This window comes from Contarinia nasturtii, unplaced genomic scaffold (genome assembly GCF_009176525.2).
Source record: "Contarinia nasturtii isolate CC-2019 unplaced genomic scaffold, AAFC_CNas_1.1 Cnas_scaffold_414, whole genome shotgun sequence".
Lineage (NCBI taxonomy): Eukaryota > Metazoa > Arthropoda > Insecta > Diptera > Cecidomyiidae > Contarinia > Contarinia nasturtii.
The window spans coordinates 1,228,895-1,248,720 of NW_022197768.1; the positions used below are offsets into that span (position 1 = coordinate 1,228,895).

The 19,826-nt window shown below is 32.5% G+C and overlaps 1 protein-coding gene across 3 annotated transcripts; it reads right to left on the reverse strand.

The window, feature by feature from the left end:
- Nucleotides 1-518: 518 nt before the first annotated feature.
- LOC116338554 (solute carrier organic anion transporter family member 74D) lies at nt 519-18,757 on the reverse strand. 3 transcript variants are annotated; one of them, XM_031763905.1, is made up of 14 exons: nt 18,266-18,757; nt 18,116-18,180; nt 5,239-5,871; nt 4,968-5,142; nt 4,422-4,655; nt 4,170-4,346; nt 3,946-4,083; nt 2,829-3,002; nt 2,429-2,719; nt 2,271-2,361; nt 2,013-2,197; nt 1,654-1,815; nt 1,390-1,566; nt 519-1,313 (listed from the first exon to the last, which is right to left on the reverse strand). In XM_031763905.1, the coding sequence occupies exons 3-14, from the start codon at nt 5,776-5,778 to the stop codon at nt 1,162-1,164; spliced, it is 2,496 nt and encodes an 831-aa protein (XP_031619765.1). In that variant the 5' UTR covers nt 5,779-5,871; nt 18,116-18,180; nt 18,266-18,757; the 3' UTR covers nt 519-1,161. The 3 variants fall into 3 exon arrangements, with proteins under 3 accessions (XP_031619765.1, XP_031619766.1, XP_031619764.1); XM_031763906.1 differs by having other exon boundaries at nt 4,428-4,655; nt 18,116-18,757; XM_031763904.1 differs by having other exon boundaries at nt 18,116-18,757.
- Between the last annotated feature and the right edge of the window lie 1,069 nt (nt 18,758-19,826).

A 19,826-nucleotide genomic window follows, 5' to 3' on the forward strand; every position in this document is an offset into this window, starting at 1 on the left:
GTATACCGTAATGATTCCAATTCCCGAAGTGATTGAAAAATTATTCACAGACTCATGTCTCTTAATCAAATAAAATATATCTTGTTTAATTGAGTAAATTTACGGTTCATATTCAACCGCTGCGAATCATGCGATTTTGTGAAACAAATTGGTTTTATGATAAGTAATTCAAAATTGGTCAATTTTCTAGCGGAAAAAGTCGTTAGGGAATCCACGAGAGCCGCTTTTGGTTTGAAAACGAACAATGTCAATTAGCTCCAAATTTGAGCCTCAAATGTTTTTAACAAATAATTTCGAACCAGAAGAAATGGACAGAGCATATGTTATTTTCACTGTGATTCAATGACTGGGTGTTTGGTCAATTGGTTTTTATTTTTCGTATGTGATACTTTAGTCATTCCACAAAAGCAGCCAGCCATAATTACGGATGCGCAGTGATTATTTTTTATCAAAGATTCTTTTTTTTGGTTGAATTTTGTTTTTGAGAAAGTCCATAAATACAACAAATATTCCAGGAATTGGTTTCAATACGATCATTTCTGTTCAATATATATTTTTTTTAATTTCTGTAATTCAGTCAATATCTTTCTTCAATATTTACATTAATAAATTGTCCATTATAAGCAGTAAAATTTTGACTTGATCATTTTATTTTATTTTGATTTTGATTTTTTTTTGTCTTCATTGTACTTAACTAAATAAAAATAGAATATTCATTTCTTCATCATCAAAATATGTTGTAAAATTTTCCATCTCTTGAAATCCATTTGCAACAAATCTACACATTTTCTAAATTTCAAAATAAAATGTAGCATTGAAATAATATAATACAATAAAAAAGAAATTGTTTCATCGCTCACAAGTTCTTCTGCCATTACAATACATACTCATTTACCTTAATCGATATAACTTCGATATATTCATTTTCTTCTCTCATAATGTAAAATAATAATATAACAATATCAAAACTAAGATCTAAACAATATTATTCATTTATATGTTAAAAAATATTACGTTACCACAGTTAAAATAATTCGTCTAATTTGTTTGTTTAAAATGTCGCCCATCACATTTATCTGTGTGGCCATCATCATTCCAGGACCTTTTTTATTGAGTTGGTTAATAATTGTGTATGTTTATTTGATAAACGCATGTTAAAATTTACACTGATGACTCAGGTGTTATCGTTGGTTTCTCTTTCGAATAATCATCTTCTTTGTCCTTTGACTCTGGATCAATATCAATTCGATTTGCTTTATGCCAAACAACAACGTCCATAATAAAAGCCAAAAACATAATGCCAGAAGTTGTTCCTATGTTTCAATAAAATAACAAAACATGATTGACATTATTTTCATTTCGATGATATGCATATTTGAGGAAATTTACCCAAAAAGAAATGACGAAAAGAATCTGGGTTATACAGCGAGCATGCACCCTGCTTATCACAAATGGTTTCCCAAATTAAACATGTCGAATCGATAACAGCACCATAAATAATCGGACACGGAACATTTCCAAATAAACTGGTTGCAAACTGAATGATGCCCATTGCCATTGCTTTATCTAGTAAAGAAACACCATGAAGAATTATCATACCATTCTCATAATATAATTGTAAAACAATGAAAAAAGAAGAAGAAATATTCATACCTTTCGGATCGGTGCATCGCATTACCAACAACATACTTCCGACCTCCGATGTTGAATGTATAAACACCAAGAACGAGAATAATATTATAAAATAGGTGAAGTTCTGGCAGTTCACATCACAAAAACCACTAACGGCTTCCACTTTATCCGAAACACTTTCAGCTGAAATAGTTCAATGTACAAATAGTAATGTAAAATTTTGCAAATAAACCATTTTCAACATTTCAATTTATAGGTATGTAACGATGAGGATTAAAAATGACTTAAAATATCTACTCTATTGCAATTTGCCGATGCAAAAACAGACGCAAAAAATTCTTCAAGTCATTTTTATTCTCATCAACCCATATCTAACATACGTTTTTCAATGCAGTCACAATCGAAGAAATGTGTTTTTCCACCTTCAATAAGAGAACTGCGACAACCCGCATAACATGATGAATAATACGTTCTACCATCTATACCGCAGATTGGCGAAAACTTGTTGCTATCACATTTACAATTTTGGTTACATGTCAAATCGTACGAAACAGTTGTTAAATTTCTGAAATCAATCGAAATGACGACGTTACTTGGCGATTTACTTTTTAAAAAGTAAAATTGAAAAGAATACGTACGACTCAATTTGACTGAATTGATCGGTTTTCACATCAATCCCTCCAACAAAATTGTCCAAAGAACACCCAATAAACATCAGCATTGCCATGCCTGTAAATTAAATCACAATTTTAATTGAAGCAATAATTAAATTGAATTTTTTGCCACTATGTCATACCCAATGAATACATTAACGCCGTGAATGCAATCCAAGCAGCTACCGATCTTGCCGTTGGACTAAACTTCAGCAAAACAAATCCAGAAACAACAATACCGATTCCCATGACCAGAATTCCGCCCAGCCCAGTTATCAAATTTGCATCATGGGCGGGTAAATGAAATTGAGATTCTAAATATTTTGGCAAAAATGTATATAGACCGGCTATCGGAAGCAAATGCAACACCGACGAAGCGGTACGAAACATAAGTATATCATTTTTCAAGTGTCGTTTAATTGTCTTTGGAAAGTCTGAGAGTGTATAAAATAAATAAAAATCAAATATTTTCGAATTAGATTGAAATACATAAAAAACAAAACAGTTTTAAAACAAAAAAAAAATATTGAATGAGATTGAAACCTTTCAACTGAGGTTTTGATTCTTCTTCTGGTTGTTCTATTTTGTTTATTGTTTTATGCACGTCGATTGAATCAACTTGATGTGGTGCGGGTATTCGGTTTCCTCTCAATTGCTTCGGAAATGCCAGCATGGCCAGTGATGTGATAATCATTAGTGATGAAATCATTACCAAACCTAAAATAGAATTTCGAAAGTGTTGAAAAAACGGCCAAAAATGAACAAAAGAAAAATATTCATATAAAGCATGTATAAAAAAAAATTGCGCGCCAAACGAAAAACTAAAAAAATAAAAATAAAAATTGTGCATAGTCACAATATATTGATTGGTAGGTATGTAATCATCGATTAGATATTAAAAAGAGAATTGTAAATGATGCGAATGAATGGATATCAATTAAAAATACGCAGCATCATATTACTTTGATGACGAACAAATACAATGGTATGCATATGTAGGGAAAAACATCCAATATAAATTACTGTACACTTGAAACGTTGACAATGAGAACCATAATTTGATTCATATGTAATTTAAGTGAAGATACAAAGACCTGTTTGTGCCTGTTGGTTAAAATGGTATTGCCGAATGTCGATGCATGCAATTACACAAAGAAAAGACCAACACCAGAGACTGTGTTCATCGTTCACGTACCAATCGTCAGTCCTTATGGTCTCGGTTATTTTATTTTATTTTGTTGCGCTTTGTTGGCAACACCGAGTTGCTGATAATCAAACGTTTTGTGTCAGGTAATATGATTAATATTTGATGAAAATTCCAGCAAGGACATTGCCCTTAAATTATAATTGATGGTTTCAACGGTCGATATGGACGTATTCGTATGATCATAGTAGTTTGGAATGCATCGACACCGTTATCCATTTTTAGAATCACGCATCATTCAATTTTGCTTTGTTTCTGGGTTTTTCTTTCGTTGTGGATTCTATGAAATGCGTTTAATACAGTTTGGATTTAAAAAAAAAATCGAGAAAAAATTTGTATTTTAAAGAGAATATATGTGTTGTTGTACCGTCTTTGTTTGGACGCTTGAATGAAAACACTTGTTTAAATTCATCGAAGCTATTTATGTGAAGAAGTTTAATTATTTCATTTACTTACCAAGATACCAGGCACCAACCCATTTCGGATCAGACGGTCCAAAACCAGGATCACTGAGATCGACATACAATCTTGTACAAAATGATCCCAATATAAAACCGGCCGCCGGTCCCAATATTCGTACACCAATCGTTATGGCTGTAGAGACAATTTTCATTTGTGTTACAAGCGAAACATTTCAATTCGTTTTGATTGAACATGAAATAAGAGTGAACGCGTGTTACCTATGTAAACAGCTGACTCTTTGCTAGCTACATTATCATCAATATACGGAATGCCGAGTGTTGACACAGCAGTTTGTCCGATACCAACGAAAAGTAAACTCATGAAAAATATTCCCAAAATAACATTTCGAATTTGTGAATGTGCCTCCTGTTCTAGCAACGTTTTTTCCTCGCAAACTGTAACCAATTGGAAGATTAACGTCGATTAAATGGTTTATTAGCAAGTGTACAAAATTAAGTCATACAACTAACCGTTACCATTGCTATAGTTGGAGTTTTGATGGCATAGATTTGCATGCGACGGTAAATGTATATCACTGATGTATGCATCACTATCGGAAGAATTTTGTGATGGTGAGGTAGATATGGTTACTGCGTTGTTTATATTGCCACCGTAAAATGTATTGGTTGAATGTAATAGATCATTTCCAAAAATAAAATGTGGCAGTGTGCAACCAAATGTTGCCATTGCGAAAACAATCATTCCTGTTACAGCCCATTGCGAAAAACACATGCGACGAGAATGAAATGAAAAAATAGAAAGAAAGAAACCGAATTATATTAAAAGCAATTACAAACAATGTGCGTTTGTTTATTCAATTCGATCGAAATTTTTGCGAACTTGCGATAATTGAATTATTTACTGTGCTAATGAAAAAAATAAATATCAAACCGAAAATGAAATGAGCATCATTCTCATGTGCGCACTTTTTTCCATCTTTCTGATATTCATGGATTAAACGAGAACAAAAAAAAAAGCAACAACAGACGGAATAAATATACAAAAAGAATGATTACCACACGCAATCCATCGAGGGCGATGTCCTCGACCGGCAAAATACGTCAAAAATAATGATGTACAGATCTGACCAAATTCAGTTGCACTCATTAGTAGACCAGTTGTTTTAGATTTGATTTGAAAAAGCTTCTCGATCGTTGTAATCACACTTACAAAATATGTAAAATACATTCCCTGTGGAATGAAAATGGGGAAGAAGGGGTGAGAAATACACCAAATGGTTAGTCTTTGATTGGGCCAAAAAAGAATGTTTGTGACAAAGAAAATTACCTGTAGAATCCATGCAAGCAGAAATATCACCATAAATACATGAGTCGAGGCAAATACTCGTGCCCATTTTGGTTTGCAGAATCCAATACCACAATCAGATCGTTCATAGTAATCGTCATTTGGATAATCGTTTTTTGGATGTCGTACAACACCTGTAAGCGACTCATGTTCACTTTTACCATTCAAACCATTTGCATTAGATAGGGCATTGGCTGTATTTAGGTTTGGCTTGTATAATCCCAATGAATCGTCGTCTTGAGGTAGTTCTCTCCAGACATATTTTGAATTGGTTAAATTGCTGGGTGAGGTTAATACAGGCCATTTATTATTGTTGGTTGTTGGAATATCGCTGGTATTATGATGACCCAAAAGTGGAAGCCACGTGTGCGAATCACCACTGTTCGGCTTCAATATGGCATTGCTGTTGATATAACCTTTTGGTGATACATGGTTTCCGGTTGGCCAATGCTCGTCGGTATTTAGTCCATTATTGCTGTTGCTATTGACTTCACCTTGAAGATGATCATCTTCAGGACTCATTTTGGATCAATTGACTTGTGTACGAATTCAGTGACAAAATACGTGTGCGAATCGGTAACTCTGTCAAATTGGACTACCGGCGATAGCGTCAAACTGAAATAATAATCAACAAGCAAATAAATACGTGTGTTACCATTGTTTTTTTTTTTTGTCTGTTTTTCAGTTGTATATCGGAACATGAAAATTTTCAACATATTTTATATTAGTCAATTCGATTGGCGCAGATGAATTAATTTGGTGGATAAATCACATGTATTTAGTTCGAATGTGATTCGATCACAGCGTTTCTGGCGACACATTATGCAAACATTTCTCATTCACCAATTTGATTATCTTGTTTCGCTTCTTTATCTCTTTCTCTCTTTTCTCTCGCTTTTTTTTGTATTCACTTCCATATAACCCATGTAATGACATGACATATGCGTTTCGTTTTTTTTTTTTCTCTTACATTTCACGACAAATATATTGCCTTATTTGAGATTTCCGATTTCATCGCATATGTATGGACCAAAAATTTACATTTGTTAAAATTTTAAGTTTTTTGTTTGCACAATCGAAAATGTTTTATTTATTATTTGCAAATAATGTAATAAATAATCTTCGACAGCGATGTGTGTCCACTGTCGTGAAAGAACGGCAATTGGATGGTTACTATAGTAACAACAAAATAAAATTACGTTAAAAGGAATTGAAAATCAAATTACATATTTTGTATAGCGTTGGGCTCTGTTATTTGGCACGAAGCAAACGCAATACACATTCAAACTGAATCACATGCATATTGCCGAATGAAAAGAAAAAAAGTCTGTTGTATAACGATTTGATGCTTTCTTGGTAGAAAAGGTGAATAAATTCTTTGCGTCATACCGGAAAATACGAAAATACGAAAAAAAGAGATAACGGTAGAGATCGACAATACCGATGACGATGCAGAAAAAAAACTTCGACTAATACGTTGCCTGAAATATGTAGTAATTTTGCGGCAAACCTTAATTGGTGGCACAAACAGTGTCCTCTTTCTCTATGTATATATATATTGGCCCATTTCATTTGGGCGACGTTCAAAAAAGCCGATGCGGCATCAACGGTCAGATAAAATGTTCCGAATGACGCGATTTTCTCATGTTTATCATCAGCATTTACCAACGTTGTTTTTTTACTCTTTTTTTTCAGCGGCAATCAATTTCAAGCCATCAAATTAATGCGCCTTGAGATGCACACATTTACTAAAATGCTTTTGGCTTATGCGCATAAACTGTTCAAAACTTTCTGAATAAAATGCGTTTGTGTTTTTTTTTGCTCAGCCCTAATTAATCAACAAGTTTGTTGCCTTCTGTGTGTTTGCTGTCATGTAGTTGCACTATATGAAGAAACAAAAACAAACTCGTTTGCTCTTTTTGGTTAAAGCTAACTCGTTCGTACGCATTGGGCGGCATATATTAATTGAGCGTTTGTTTGTCATCGCGATATAATTGTTAATGAACAAATAAATCTTTGGCCATTTCGTGTTATCTTTTGCGATGTTTCTTTTTGTTAGCTTTCAATTTGTTTTCCGTTCGTCGAAACACAACAAAACCATAAAAAGAAAAGAAGAACTTTTAATTCTTTGCTTTTTTTTTTTGTATAAAAATTTGTAGGTGTTTTTAACTGCACACCACCGATAATAACAAGATTAGATAAAAGAAAATTACAACAGTTAACCCAATGGAAGTCAGACTGGGGTCGGAGAAAGTTTACAATTTAATTTCGTAAATTTGGTTGAAATTATTTGCCATTTTCTGATGTAAGCTTACAAATCAATTTATTGCAATCGGTTATGTTATTCAACCTGAAATTTATGTATAAAAATGCCGTTAATTCAATCGAGTAAAAAAAGAAGAAGAAGAAGAAGAAGAAAACACTTTTCTGCGACGAGTGTAAAATTTATTGTCATTTCAATTTTATCGCTTGGCACCTCTATCTGGCTCGTTCCTCATCTGTTAGTTGGTTTGCTTTTGATTTAGTGACATAAGCTCATCAATGCAATTATGCATTGGAATCTTTTTGAAATGTTGCACTTCACATCGCCAACTGATTTACGTAATGAAGAGATTGGAATGTGAGAACGTTGGCGACAATCGTCTCACTGGAATAACCATGAAGTCAGCGTGAATGAAATTACATAATTTAAACGATTCAATTGGAAAATTACGGTGCATCTTGCGCCCATTTTTATATTGAAAACCAAAAGGCTGTGCTTTAAAACTTGATTAGAATATTAAAATGGCTAAAAACGCGTCAATCAATTTTCTAATTTCTAATGCAATGAATGCAAATTATTTGTGACAAAATCAAAAGGAACGCATGGTGTTGATATGTCAACCACTTGATGAATATTAATTTTATTGAACGCTATGGTAAATGTATGTGTTATACAATGCAAGCAACTAATATTTTATTACCTTTCGGGTGCAGTTCCACTGCCACAAACCGCAATTTAATTTACCGATTAAAAATTAATTAAAGTCAACTATTAAAGATTTTGGCCATAGTATGGATATACGGTCATTGGATTTCGCTTTCTAATAGAACTTCCATGTGGATCCTCTCACAAAATATATTTTCGGAACAAAGATTTTCTCTTCGGGGAATTGGATTCTTCGGACAAACTACTTTGGAAATGTTAACATAAAGCAAGAGATCGCTAATTGTAATTAGAATTGAAAATGACCCAAAGTCAATAATAGAAGTCGTTACGAATGAATACACGCGCAATTGATAAGTTTGAAATGAAAATTTATTAAAAAATAGGATTTTATTCATTATTATAAAATCACAAAAATGTAAATTGATTTATTCAATTGAAAAAAATTGCAAATATTTCTGACTAAGTGATTGTCATCCAACAAACGTAATTGACACAATGTTACTTTGGTTATTTTAAGTAGTTAAAATTGGTGTTTATCAATTTGACTCTGATCGTTTAAACGCAACACATGATGATCTCTGCAACAATCTGTTATTATTTTGAACTTCAAATGCAAACGAATTTTGTGAGCGAAAATTAATTCGTATGCTTGTCATGCCGTCGCAAGCAAAAAATTATGCATTGAAACTTGATCTTTTATCGGCAGAAATGTTCGCCGTCAAACGACCCGAAAACGGGAAGGGGTCGAGTGAAAGTGTACAAAGCTCATATTTATCCATTTGAAATGAGAGAGAGAGAGAAAAAAAAAACCTAATATGAATACATATGCGATTGCTTTTGGAGTCATTGCGCATGATTCTGTTAATTGTGCAGACAGACAGCCAGACAAACGAACTTATTTGGCTGACACAGACGAAGATAACATAAAAACACACAAATGATTGATTCAAATGAATTGCAATTGAGGAAATGAAAAGAAAAGTTGAAATATAAATCACACAAAAAAGTGGGCACGACCTAACATTTTGACGGTTTCGAGCTGATTTATAAAAAATGTGCATACAAAAAAGAAAGTTCTGTATAAAATGAAATTGAGCAAAAATCAACAATGACATTGTCGAAATCAGACGCAACTTGGCAATTTGAAATGAAGCAACAACAAAATATATATTGAAAAGAATCATGCGAAGTGAAAAAATAAAATCAACACGATCAGTCGAGAACCGAAACACGTGGTTAATATTCCACGCGACAAATACCAAAAGTAAAAACTGCGCACACATAAAAATGCTTTTATTTCAATGTTAAGGTCATTTCATTTATTGAACTTGTATCGAATCTGCATACGCGTCTGAATGGGCCAACCGTTTATATACTATACGTGCGTTTGTATGTGTATTCTTTTTGTTATTTTTTTATTTGTATTTGTGTGTCGATGTCGTTTGTATGCGATTATAAAATTGAAATAAAAAAAAGCGAGAGATCGAGAATACTTTCCATTACGAGTACTACAAAAAATGATGCCGATCTTTTGATGAGTATCGAAACGCAATTGTGTTCCAGCAAAAACATTAAAATCAACTCAAATTACTTATGCAGTAATTCTGTTACTCATTTATAATGCTTCATCTTTACTCCTTTATTAATCATCACAACATCACTTTTTGTTTGCCAATGTGACATATGGTGTGTGTGCTTTAAATTATGGGATTAGACGCAAAATTGTATTTTACCTATTAATAATTCGGTAAATAGTTAAATGAATCGAACAAAATGACCAATGATGTATTTAAAAGCATTGATTGGTATGATAAACTTTTTAATTTTGCAAAATGTAAGTCTGACACTTTTTCATCGGGTCGCCCACAAGAAGATCTTGTGATTGATCATTTATCAATGATAAAGGGTCGAATAACACATAATAATTTAACATACACAGTAGTAATAAATTATTTCCAACTAGCCGATCGTCTATTATAACATCAATTTTTATGGATGATTAGGCTGATATTGAGTGTTGATGTTGAATGATGTGATGATCATTAACATTATTATTAATAGAGAAGTCAAAGTCTGTAAATGAGAGAAACAAAAGTGGAATATTCATGAAAATGCCGACGTCAAATAAAAATTGCATTTAAATCGCTGATAAAACTCCTTATCAAATAAAAGTAATAATCAAACGCGGCGAACATCACAGATGCAGATTTATTAGATGATTTTATAATTAATGCTGTTTTCATTGAAAATGAATGTTCGACACTAAAATGTATAGTTTACGATGTACACTGTGTGCGTGCGCGCGCATGTATGCATTTACATATGTAATACGTTAGTGGGATATTATAGCTATGACATAGACACGATATACCTTGAGATGGTTCGTTCAACTTATTGATAACAAATGCAAGAGTTTTATCATTCTTCTTCTTCAATCAATTCAAAATAGGTCATGGAAATTCATTTATTTTAATTGTAAGGAGGCTTCAGGATCAACAAACTTTTTTAAAAAAATCACAAATATTTCAAGCATATGAATGCTTATCTCACCACTCAGTTGCATTCAATTCCAAGAATGTATTTTTGTGTGACTTTTATGAAAGGCGATTGTCAAGTTCAAAAAGGTGTTGAAAGCAAATAAAGTTGTAAAAAATGATTATCAGTTTTCGTGCAATTGCAACAAACATGACAATCAACTCCCGGTGCATTGCGCTTGTTCAGCATATATCGTGTTAGAGTCTTTGGCACGTTGCGTTTACAATGTGAACAGAAAAAACGCATACAGACATAATCAAAACATTTTATTTGATTTTCATGTTTAGTTTACAAATTGAAATGAAATAACATTCTCGTAAACATTGATGATAGTATCGCTAAATGTACAACGTTTATGTGCAACGATAATCGGAAGGAAATATGGAGTACGAGCAATTTATTTTAGTATATGTATATTGTATTTGTTGCCCCGGCGAGCTACCAGCTGCTCTTTTTTTATTTTTTCAAATTAAAGATGAGAAAATGAGTAATCATCTGTAGGGGCCGACATAAAAGATGATTTTGATTGTTTCATAATACTCATATGCAATTGTCAAACGATTGGTTTCCTTCTGAATTGGACTTTAAAACCACTGACTATTGTGTACATTTGGATTTGAATTTGGATATATGTACAAACTTGGTAGATTTTTGTAGACACGAAAAACCACATAAATATAAAAATCGCGACAACAATTCAATTTGATTTATTAGCTCGTGTTACATAAACACCAACACTCTTAACTGAATTAATGAGGCATTGAATCCACGACCAGCATTTTGTCTGGCATCAATGTAATATTAAATGGTGTGGAATGGTTGAATTGATTTTTATTTGAGTTTAATTTTTGATGAAAATATTGTTTTTGAATGGGTTTTCTTAATTCGTCTCTATTATAAATATCATTTTCATCAGATCATTATATAATGCTGAATAAGCTCTGTTTGCATTACTGAATTGCTTTGGATTACTTTGCAAGCATTGAACAGGTGTTGTCACTATTCAAATGAAGAAGTATAAATAATATCGTCTATAAAGCCATTTGTCTAGTTGTTATGGGCAACCAAAATCATATTGAATGGATCACGTTTCATAGAAGTCGGGATTATGTGCGGGCCATATCATGTAGGTGTTCCTTCGACAGAATTTGGTTTCAAGCATAGCACAACAACATTGGAAACACATTCGAAAAGCAGACAAAAAATCACATTTGAAGATGGGAACAAGTTCTCACACACACACGCGTGCGCTCACACGAAACAAATAAAAACTGGAACATTCATTTGACATTCTAAAAAATTGCATACCTTACAACCATTCCAACTGGTTTGTGTGCATCAATTGGCATTTATGAAATAAACTGAATAGAATCGACTTGAAAACGAAATCTGCGAAGCCATTCACTTTCAATTTTTACATGACCGCAATTAGATTCATTTTATATTTTTATTTTTTTGCTGTCGAATATGCGATTCAATAAATTGTACGCAATTGGATGATATTATAGTACAGCACACTTAATTGTATACATACTGTTCATTATATAGCACTTGTCATTGCGCGTTGATTATTGAATGAACTATCTCCAAGCAATTTATTTTCTGTTGTTGTTTTATTTTATTTGTTGTTTACATATGTACCACCCGCGTACATGCTTGTGATGTGTTACAGGCATTAGTTATAGCAATGATGCAATCATTCGATGCAATCACAACTATCACACAAAAATGTTCACCTAATCTAATCAATTGAAAATTAACCGCAGTAATGCATTCTGATACTGTTCATATATGCAAGCGTGTCTTCTCTTCACGTACGCCCATATGTACATAGTACATTTGAAAGAAGACGAAAAAATATTGAATATATTTATATATATATATTTTCTATTACGAAACTGTGACCGAATTACAGCAATTTTTGCCCTCTTATAGCTTGCATGTGCAGCACACACATCACACAGAATGTCAACATTCGTGCATTTCTATTCGTTGTCCTAGAATCACTCAATTGAAATGCAAACGAAACGAACAAACTAATAGAAATCAATAGATCAATTAAATATAGCTCCACTTTTTTTTGGAATGGATTGCAACGACCCAAATTTGAAATGTTTTGGTATCGACTTTGCTTGAGTTGAAGGGCGGTCAAATGGACATTTTGAATATTCGCTATGAATGGAAAAACATACGTACACATTCCGTAAAAGGAATGAAAAGGAAAGACGCTTCAGCACCAATTATTTGCGAACATATTCTCGAATTTCGGAAACCGGTTTTAGTTGCTTCACACTTTTTATATTTCGGTTGCATGCCGCATTTATAGTTTTCGCAATAGTGATTCGTTCATCAAAATATTTACAATATTCTTTATCAACAAGCCATAAGTTATCTATGCGGGTCCACTAATTAAGCCGTAAATTATTATTTAGAGCAGGTAATTACGATGCATTTAACGATAAATGTTATGACTTTTTTTTTTTAAATACGAACAACGGCGATTGATGAGTCGGATGGAGGTTACACATTTACTCTATGACAAATTATTGGTGCCAACATATTTAAATATTAATAATAAAAAAATAAAATTAAATGATAATTTTCATTGCGTTTGCTGTTTTTGAATGAATATCATGCTGAAAAGTGAAACTGGTTTATCATAATTTATTATTTGCGCTGCTTCTTTGTGATTTTTGAAAGCACACACATACTCAACCAAACACTCACTCACACACATAGAGACAGACAGACACACGAATCAGTTGCATTTTTGCTACTTCATCTTCTCTCTTCGTACCAATTTGAATTTCGGATTGAAATTTTATTTGGGTATTTCATATTTTCTAAAATTAGACATCCACATGGGATAAAGTGCAGTTCAAAAACACAGTCTCAAAAAATTACATAAAATGTGAAGAAGACAGAAAAAGAGATGAAACAAAACAGATAAGATATTGGAATATAAAAAAATGGAGAAAATTGAAAGTGAATCAAAGGGACTAATAATATTGACGTCATCAATGTCTGCTGACAACCCGTCAGCATTGCAATGACAACAACAACAAATAGAAGCTTATAAACATCCAAATTTTGTGGAAAATATTTTTTTTTTTTAAATTGTTCTGTCCAAAGGCAAACGTTTGATCATCCCATGATGATCAAAATCCGTAAAATTTATAGCTTTTCGTTCACACAAAAATTCAATGTGCATTTATATCAAACGATGTTGTGTTCATTCAAATAAAAGTGATTTCGTCACTGTATGTTCCAGTACAAAGTATGATCGACATCGTCCGAGAAAAAAAAGCATAATTCAAAGTTTATTGACTTCATTTGTTTGGCGCGATTTCCAATCGTAGTACAAAGTATTGAATAGAATGAGTTTAGATTCAACGTCTCATAAATTTCATGTATACATGAGTTCAAAATGTCGCCTGAATGAAGTGATTGCGTGCTCGTTCATATCATACATTCCTTGAAAATTGTGTGACAGGTTGATAAACTACGCTCTTCCGAAAATTATTGAGAAAAAAAAAACTTTATTCGACGCCAAGACGTTCGACTATATTTATAAAATCGTATTTGGGCTGCCTTCATGTGCACAGCACAGTATCTGCCGTTTCATTCTATCACTGCGACATACTTTCGCGCATTTACAACAACCATATTCGTGATAGATTTGGGCATTAATGGAACACCAAGCAAATATGTATATCTTTTGTTTTGGTTTGCTTTTGTTTCTGTGTGTATGTTAAAACATCAGAAACACACAAAGAAAGGCCACGCGCGACGCAATATTTTTGTGCATATTTTGTAAATCAATTAAATAAAAGCAATCAACATCATCACATTACGGATTGCAGCCGAGTGTATTCTCGTGCCAAAAATAAATGAATACTCATTGCCGTGCGATGGGAAAATATAAAGGGAATGACACATGCGTAGAAATGTACCGACTATGAGAAAATGCACACAATCAAAAGCGTATTTGAAGCTTAGTAGAACAATACATTTGAATCAACGACCAACCGACCAACCAAACAGTGTGAAGCAATGCAGTTAGTTTCGTTGTGAAACTAGTTCAATCGATTTTCAGCGGTCTTTGCTCTTTTGAACTAATCACTTTCATTTTCACTGCGCCAAGGGAATTGTAGTTATATCGTATTTCCGTCCGTCAAATCCAAAACATCAAACCATATTTTAAGTCTGGCTAAAACATGCAATCATATTTTAATTAGTTCAAACAATAAACGAATATATTTGGATGAATTTAGTGACACAAATTATTTTTCAACATGTCACATTCGATGCGTTTAGCCAGAGTATAATACACGTTAAATATATATGACATAATTTCTTATGACAAACAAACAGATGCATCTGTCCACATACGCACAGAAACAGCTTGTTATTTATAAATGAGGTAAGTATTGATGGCAAATTTACAACGACAATAATCGTACACCTTGAACTATTTATTTATAATTGAGAGAAATACAATCATGAGAATTTTTTTGATAAAGCGTACATACAAGATGACCAAAACAATACGAATGGGATACACATCGTGCTGAGCACATCACAATTACACAAAAATTCCAAAATTCAACACATTTTCAGTATTTCTCATATACCATTTAGATTGACAATGTAATGTCATCGTTTGATTGAAAAGCAGACTCCTTAAATACACCATTTTCAAATTGGTTTTAAAGTGGTGGCAAAAATCACCTTATTTGTACATGCAGGCTATCGAATTAATGGATTTTACACCATCGTTGTGATAACACGATGATAATGATTCGATTGCAGTTGATGCGTCAACGGTGGGAGAATATTAAAATTGATTGCAAATAAAAAAATAAAATAAAACAAAATTGGCACCACATTTGAACGAGCTTGCGTTACACAACGCGTCGCAAATGTATATATTGTTGTATTATATGCACTTTGAAGTGGTTTTGACAGCTTAATCTTATAACGATCTGCCGTTGATTTGATGTGTATATGTGCAATAAAATGATGTCAATTTTAAAATATCTTACTTATCATTTCTTTTTTTATTATTATTAGGCACTTGCCATGAATTTTATTTATTATACGTATGCAGTATACAACGTTTCCAGTTGTGAGGAAAATAAGTAAAGATGAATTACCGTCAAGTCATATTTTTATTACAAATTCATATTCGATGATTCCATGGGTTCGTATGGAATGTCATCGGTGCTGTGGATGAGGGTTTTTTGTCGTGAATTTATAATCATTTCGCTTGTTGTACATCATTCCAATCGACAATAATTTTTTTTTTCGCTCATTTCCAGATATTCACTTTCACTTTCAATTCGAGTGGAAGTGTGTGTTGATTGTTGAAGTAATCCAAAAACAAAGTGATGCAAAATGCATCGTTGTAGATTTTATTAACTATTAATTACGGGAAAAAAGGTAAAGAAAAGAACACATCTTGTCAGTCACTTGTATGCTAATTATGATTATGTGCATGATCGAGTGTATGCCAATTTATATACGTTGCTGAAACTGAACATGGAATAGAGTGAACAACACATTTATAAAATCACTACGAGAGCATAACACAAACACTAGACCAGTATGATACAAACGCAAACAAAACCACACGAAAAAAAAAAAAAAAATAAACAAACAAACGAACGCTTGAAGACAAAAACAAAACTCGTATTTCAACTTAACGTATCGTTTTATCAATCAATAATTGAAAGTGAAAACTAAACTAGAATGAAATAAATTCTTCTCTATCCGCGTAATTTTGTCTCTTTTTTTGTATGTTTGTGTGAATATTTTTGCTTGCATACTGATCAGTCGAAATTGGGTTGGAGTATTTGTACGTTTTGTGTGTTCGCATTGATTTCTGTAGACGGTATATCTTTTTTTAGCTGGCTTTTTCTTTAATATTGTCTATTAATAGAAGTAAATACGAATGTTATAATAAAATTCTTCTTTTTGATATTATTATTACTATTATTTTGATTTTTGTTGATGATTTATTATCGTTATAAATAAGGTATTTCTCTTCATCTTTTTTTTAAAATTGTTTAAAGCGAACAAGTTCCACCGATACGTAGACCATGATGTACATATGTTGTTAGTGTATATATAGAGTGATTTTGATGACATTTATCACACGCACAATTAACTGCTCTCATGTGAGAGAACAACAGATTTTTCATACATATTTGTATTTATTTTCTTGTTGTCATACCATCTTTACGTATTGTCATGTGTAAAAATGTATCGATTATGTTGGCAGAGCAAATAAATGAGGCGACTGTACCCATACAAAGCCAAGACATTCAGGGTTATTGTGGAACGAACAAAACAAAAAAAAATAACCTAAGAAATAACATTCAATATTCCTTAATATATTGGCAAATCGAATTATTTTTCAATATTTTTGCGCTACATTTTCCAACCAAGAAGCGTAAGCATGTAGAACCATATGATGATGTTTCGTTTCACACATCTGGTCAAATACACAAAAATTAAGGAGATGTTTGCCAAAGAAAAAGGATTTCAACCCAGCAACAATTTATCGTTGTTGTTGTTTATAAGGCCATTAGCAAATCAAGTAAAATGTCACATTTAAGCATAGAAATGATGTTCAGTGTGACTATCAACTCATTTTTGGAACGTCACAAAAACGTATGTATTTTTTTGTAAATCAAATATATTTCAAACATTTGTTTGTATTTATCACCAAACAACTAAACAACAGGTGAAATGAATGGTACAGAACGAGAGGGCGAGACAATGCTTCTAATCTTTTTGTTCGTTTGTTTAGAACAGGTTGATTGCGTAGCGAGTGAAGTAAAAACAAATAAACAAAAAACCGATCGAATATTTCTTACGTTTTATGGCGATATTTAGCTATCTTTCTTTCTTTTTGGTGTCGGTGAGTCAATAGATATTTTATCCTCACTGTATACTATATTATTTACATCGTTCGTTCTCTTTCTCGTTTATATCATCACTCCTCAAATAATTGTGGTGCACACGTCTCTTTCCTGCCACCAACTATTATTGCTATGTGCGTATGGTGATTTTGTTGTTGTTATTTTCGTGTTGTATGTGTTTTTTTTCTCTCTCTCTCTCTCTCTCTCTCTTTTTTCATTTCGATTTCAGTTTTGTATTTTAGGTGTACGAAACTTATTCGTGTTAAAAACATGTACACAAACCGCCAAGCAAACACTCAGTTGACGGCAGGAATCGAACAGTAGAAAATGAAAAGTTGAAAGTGAACAATACTGAATGCCAAGTTTTAACAGACTAGATAGTTTTGCGAAAATAATCATAGCTTAATTGTGGCCAATAATAATTTAAAAGAAGTAAAAATGAAACAATAATAACTTAATGAAAACTTACGAAAAATTTCCTTGGATATTATTATTGGTTGTTCTTCCAATTTTCGAATTCACTTAGCTTCAAAGCTACAATAATGTGAGATGATAAATGTGAGAATTTCTTTGGGTTTAATTCCATTTAAAAGGAGCTTTTGTCAAACCGCCTCATTACATCGAATGGTTTTTTTTTTTCGCTTCAAATCGAATCTCCGTAAAGGATCCGGTCGCTGTGTCTATGCAGTCTGTATTATGAATATATGTATATATTATGTTTTTTGCCGTGTCTGTATGTCAAAAGTGTCTGCTTGCACCGTCTGATATCTGTGCTGGCTGATGCTCTTTTTATTATCACAACTAATTTAAAGGTGCACATTTATTTATTTATGGATATTTATCATCAAGCAACGCTTAAAATTTTCAACAAATATATTTTATTTATTTAATTATTTATTGTGTGTATTTATTGGTAATTTAAAACATAATTCGTTGAGCACCCTAGTTTGGTATATATTTACTATAAATCATATTGTTTGTCACGATATACCAACAAAAAAAATAATATCATCAAATTTTCTAACAGACTGAAAACATAAAACGAATATCAAATATTCGTTTGTACAAAGTTCTCACACAACTTCTCCTCGCCAATGGCAAAAAAAGACTGGCAATCGGCATTTCTCGTTGTCAGTATTCAATAAACATTGAGCACTGATGTGCGCTTGCTAGCTACAGCGATTGCTTGATATTGTTGTTGTTCCTGGTCGCAGTCGTTGTCGCCGCCACCGTGTTTAGTGTATATTTTCATCCATGTATTCGATTCGTTGTTGCGTGTGTATAAAAATCGCGCATATGTAGTATCCGCTGCTTACGCCGAAAAAAAAAAGATAAACACACACAAACTCTACAATTCAAACATACCGATGTAAGGCACATACAATTTTTCTGGAATATAATATGTACATATATATATATTTATATATATATACTTATGTGTACATGGCACAGACTAAGCAAAAGAAAAATGTGTGGAATGAAATGCGCACATACGGCGATGATGTCGACTTGCTTTTATTTTCTTCGGTATTAGTCTTTTGAGTAAATTTTTGGTCTTGTTCCTTACGAAAAATTTACACACAGTTTACTTTATTCATCATCTTGCACGCAGACAAACAGACTCGCCACATACATGTGGCATGTGATTAAGTTTTCGACTTGAGTCATAAATACAAAGCGAATATTGTGCGATCAATGGTGTTTAATTTCAACCGATGAGCCAACAAATAAATAGAAGCTGAACTACCGAAAATAAATAAATAAATAATGCATTTTGTATAGTGGGAGCGAAAAAGGTAAATTATGAATGGAAAGGATAGTCATCAAATGAACATATTATGCGTGTGCATGTAAGTATAACCAAAAAAAAAATGAGCAATGTGTGTGTCCTATTGTTATTGTTTTGCTCATAAGATATATTTTTACGCTTTTTTCGTCAATTCCGTACAATGACAACATTTCGATCAACGTAAACAAAAATAATGAAAATAAACAATTTCATTCTTTTGTTATCGTCTTCCACTAGTACATTTTCAATATTTTCACGTAACATAAATGCCATCGAAACGAGCTAGAAAAAACACAAACAATTTTAGATTTGATTCGAGTAAAAAGTCTGTTGCCCTCCAAAATGATGCTGGTAGCTAGAAGTTAATAGGCTAATTTAATTCAAATCACTG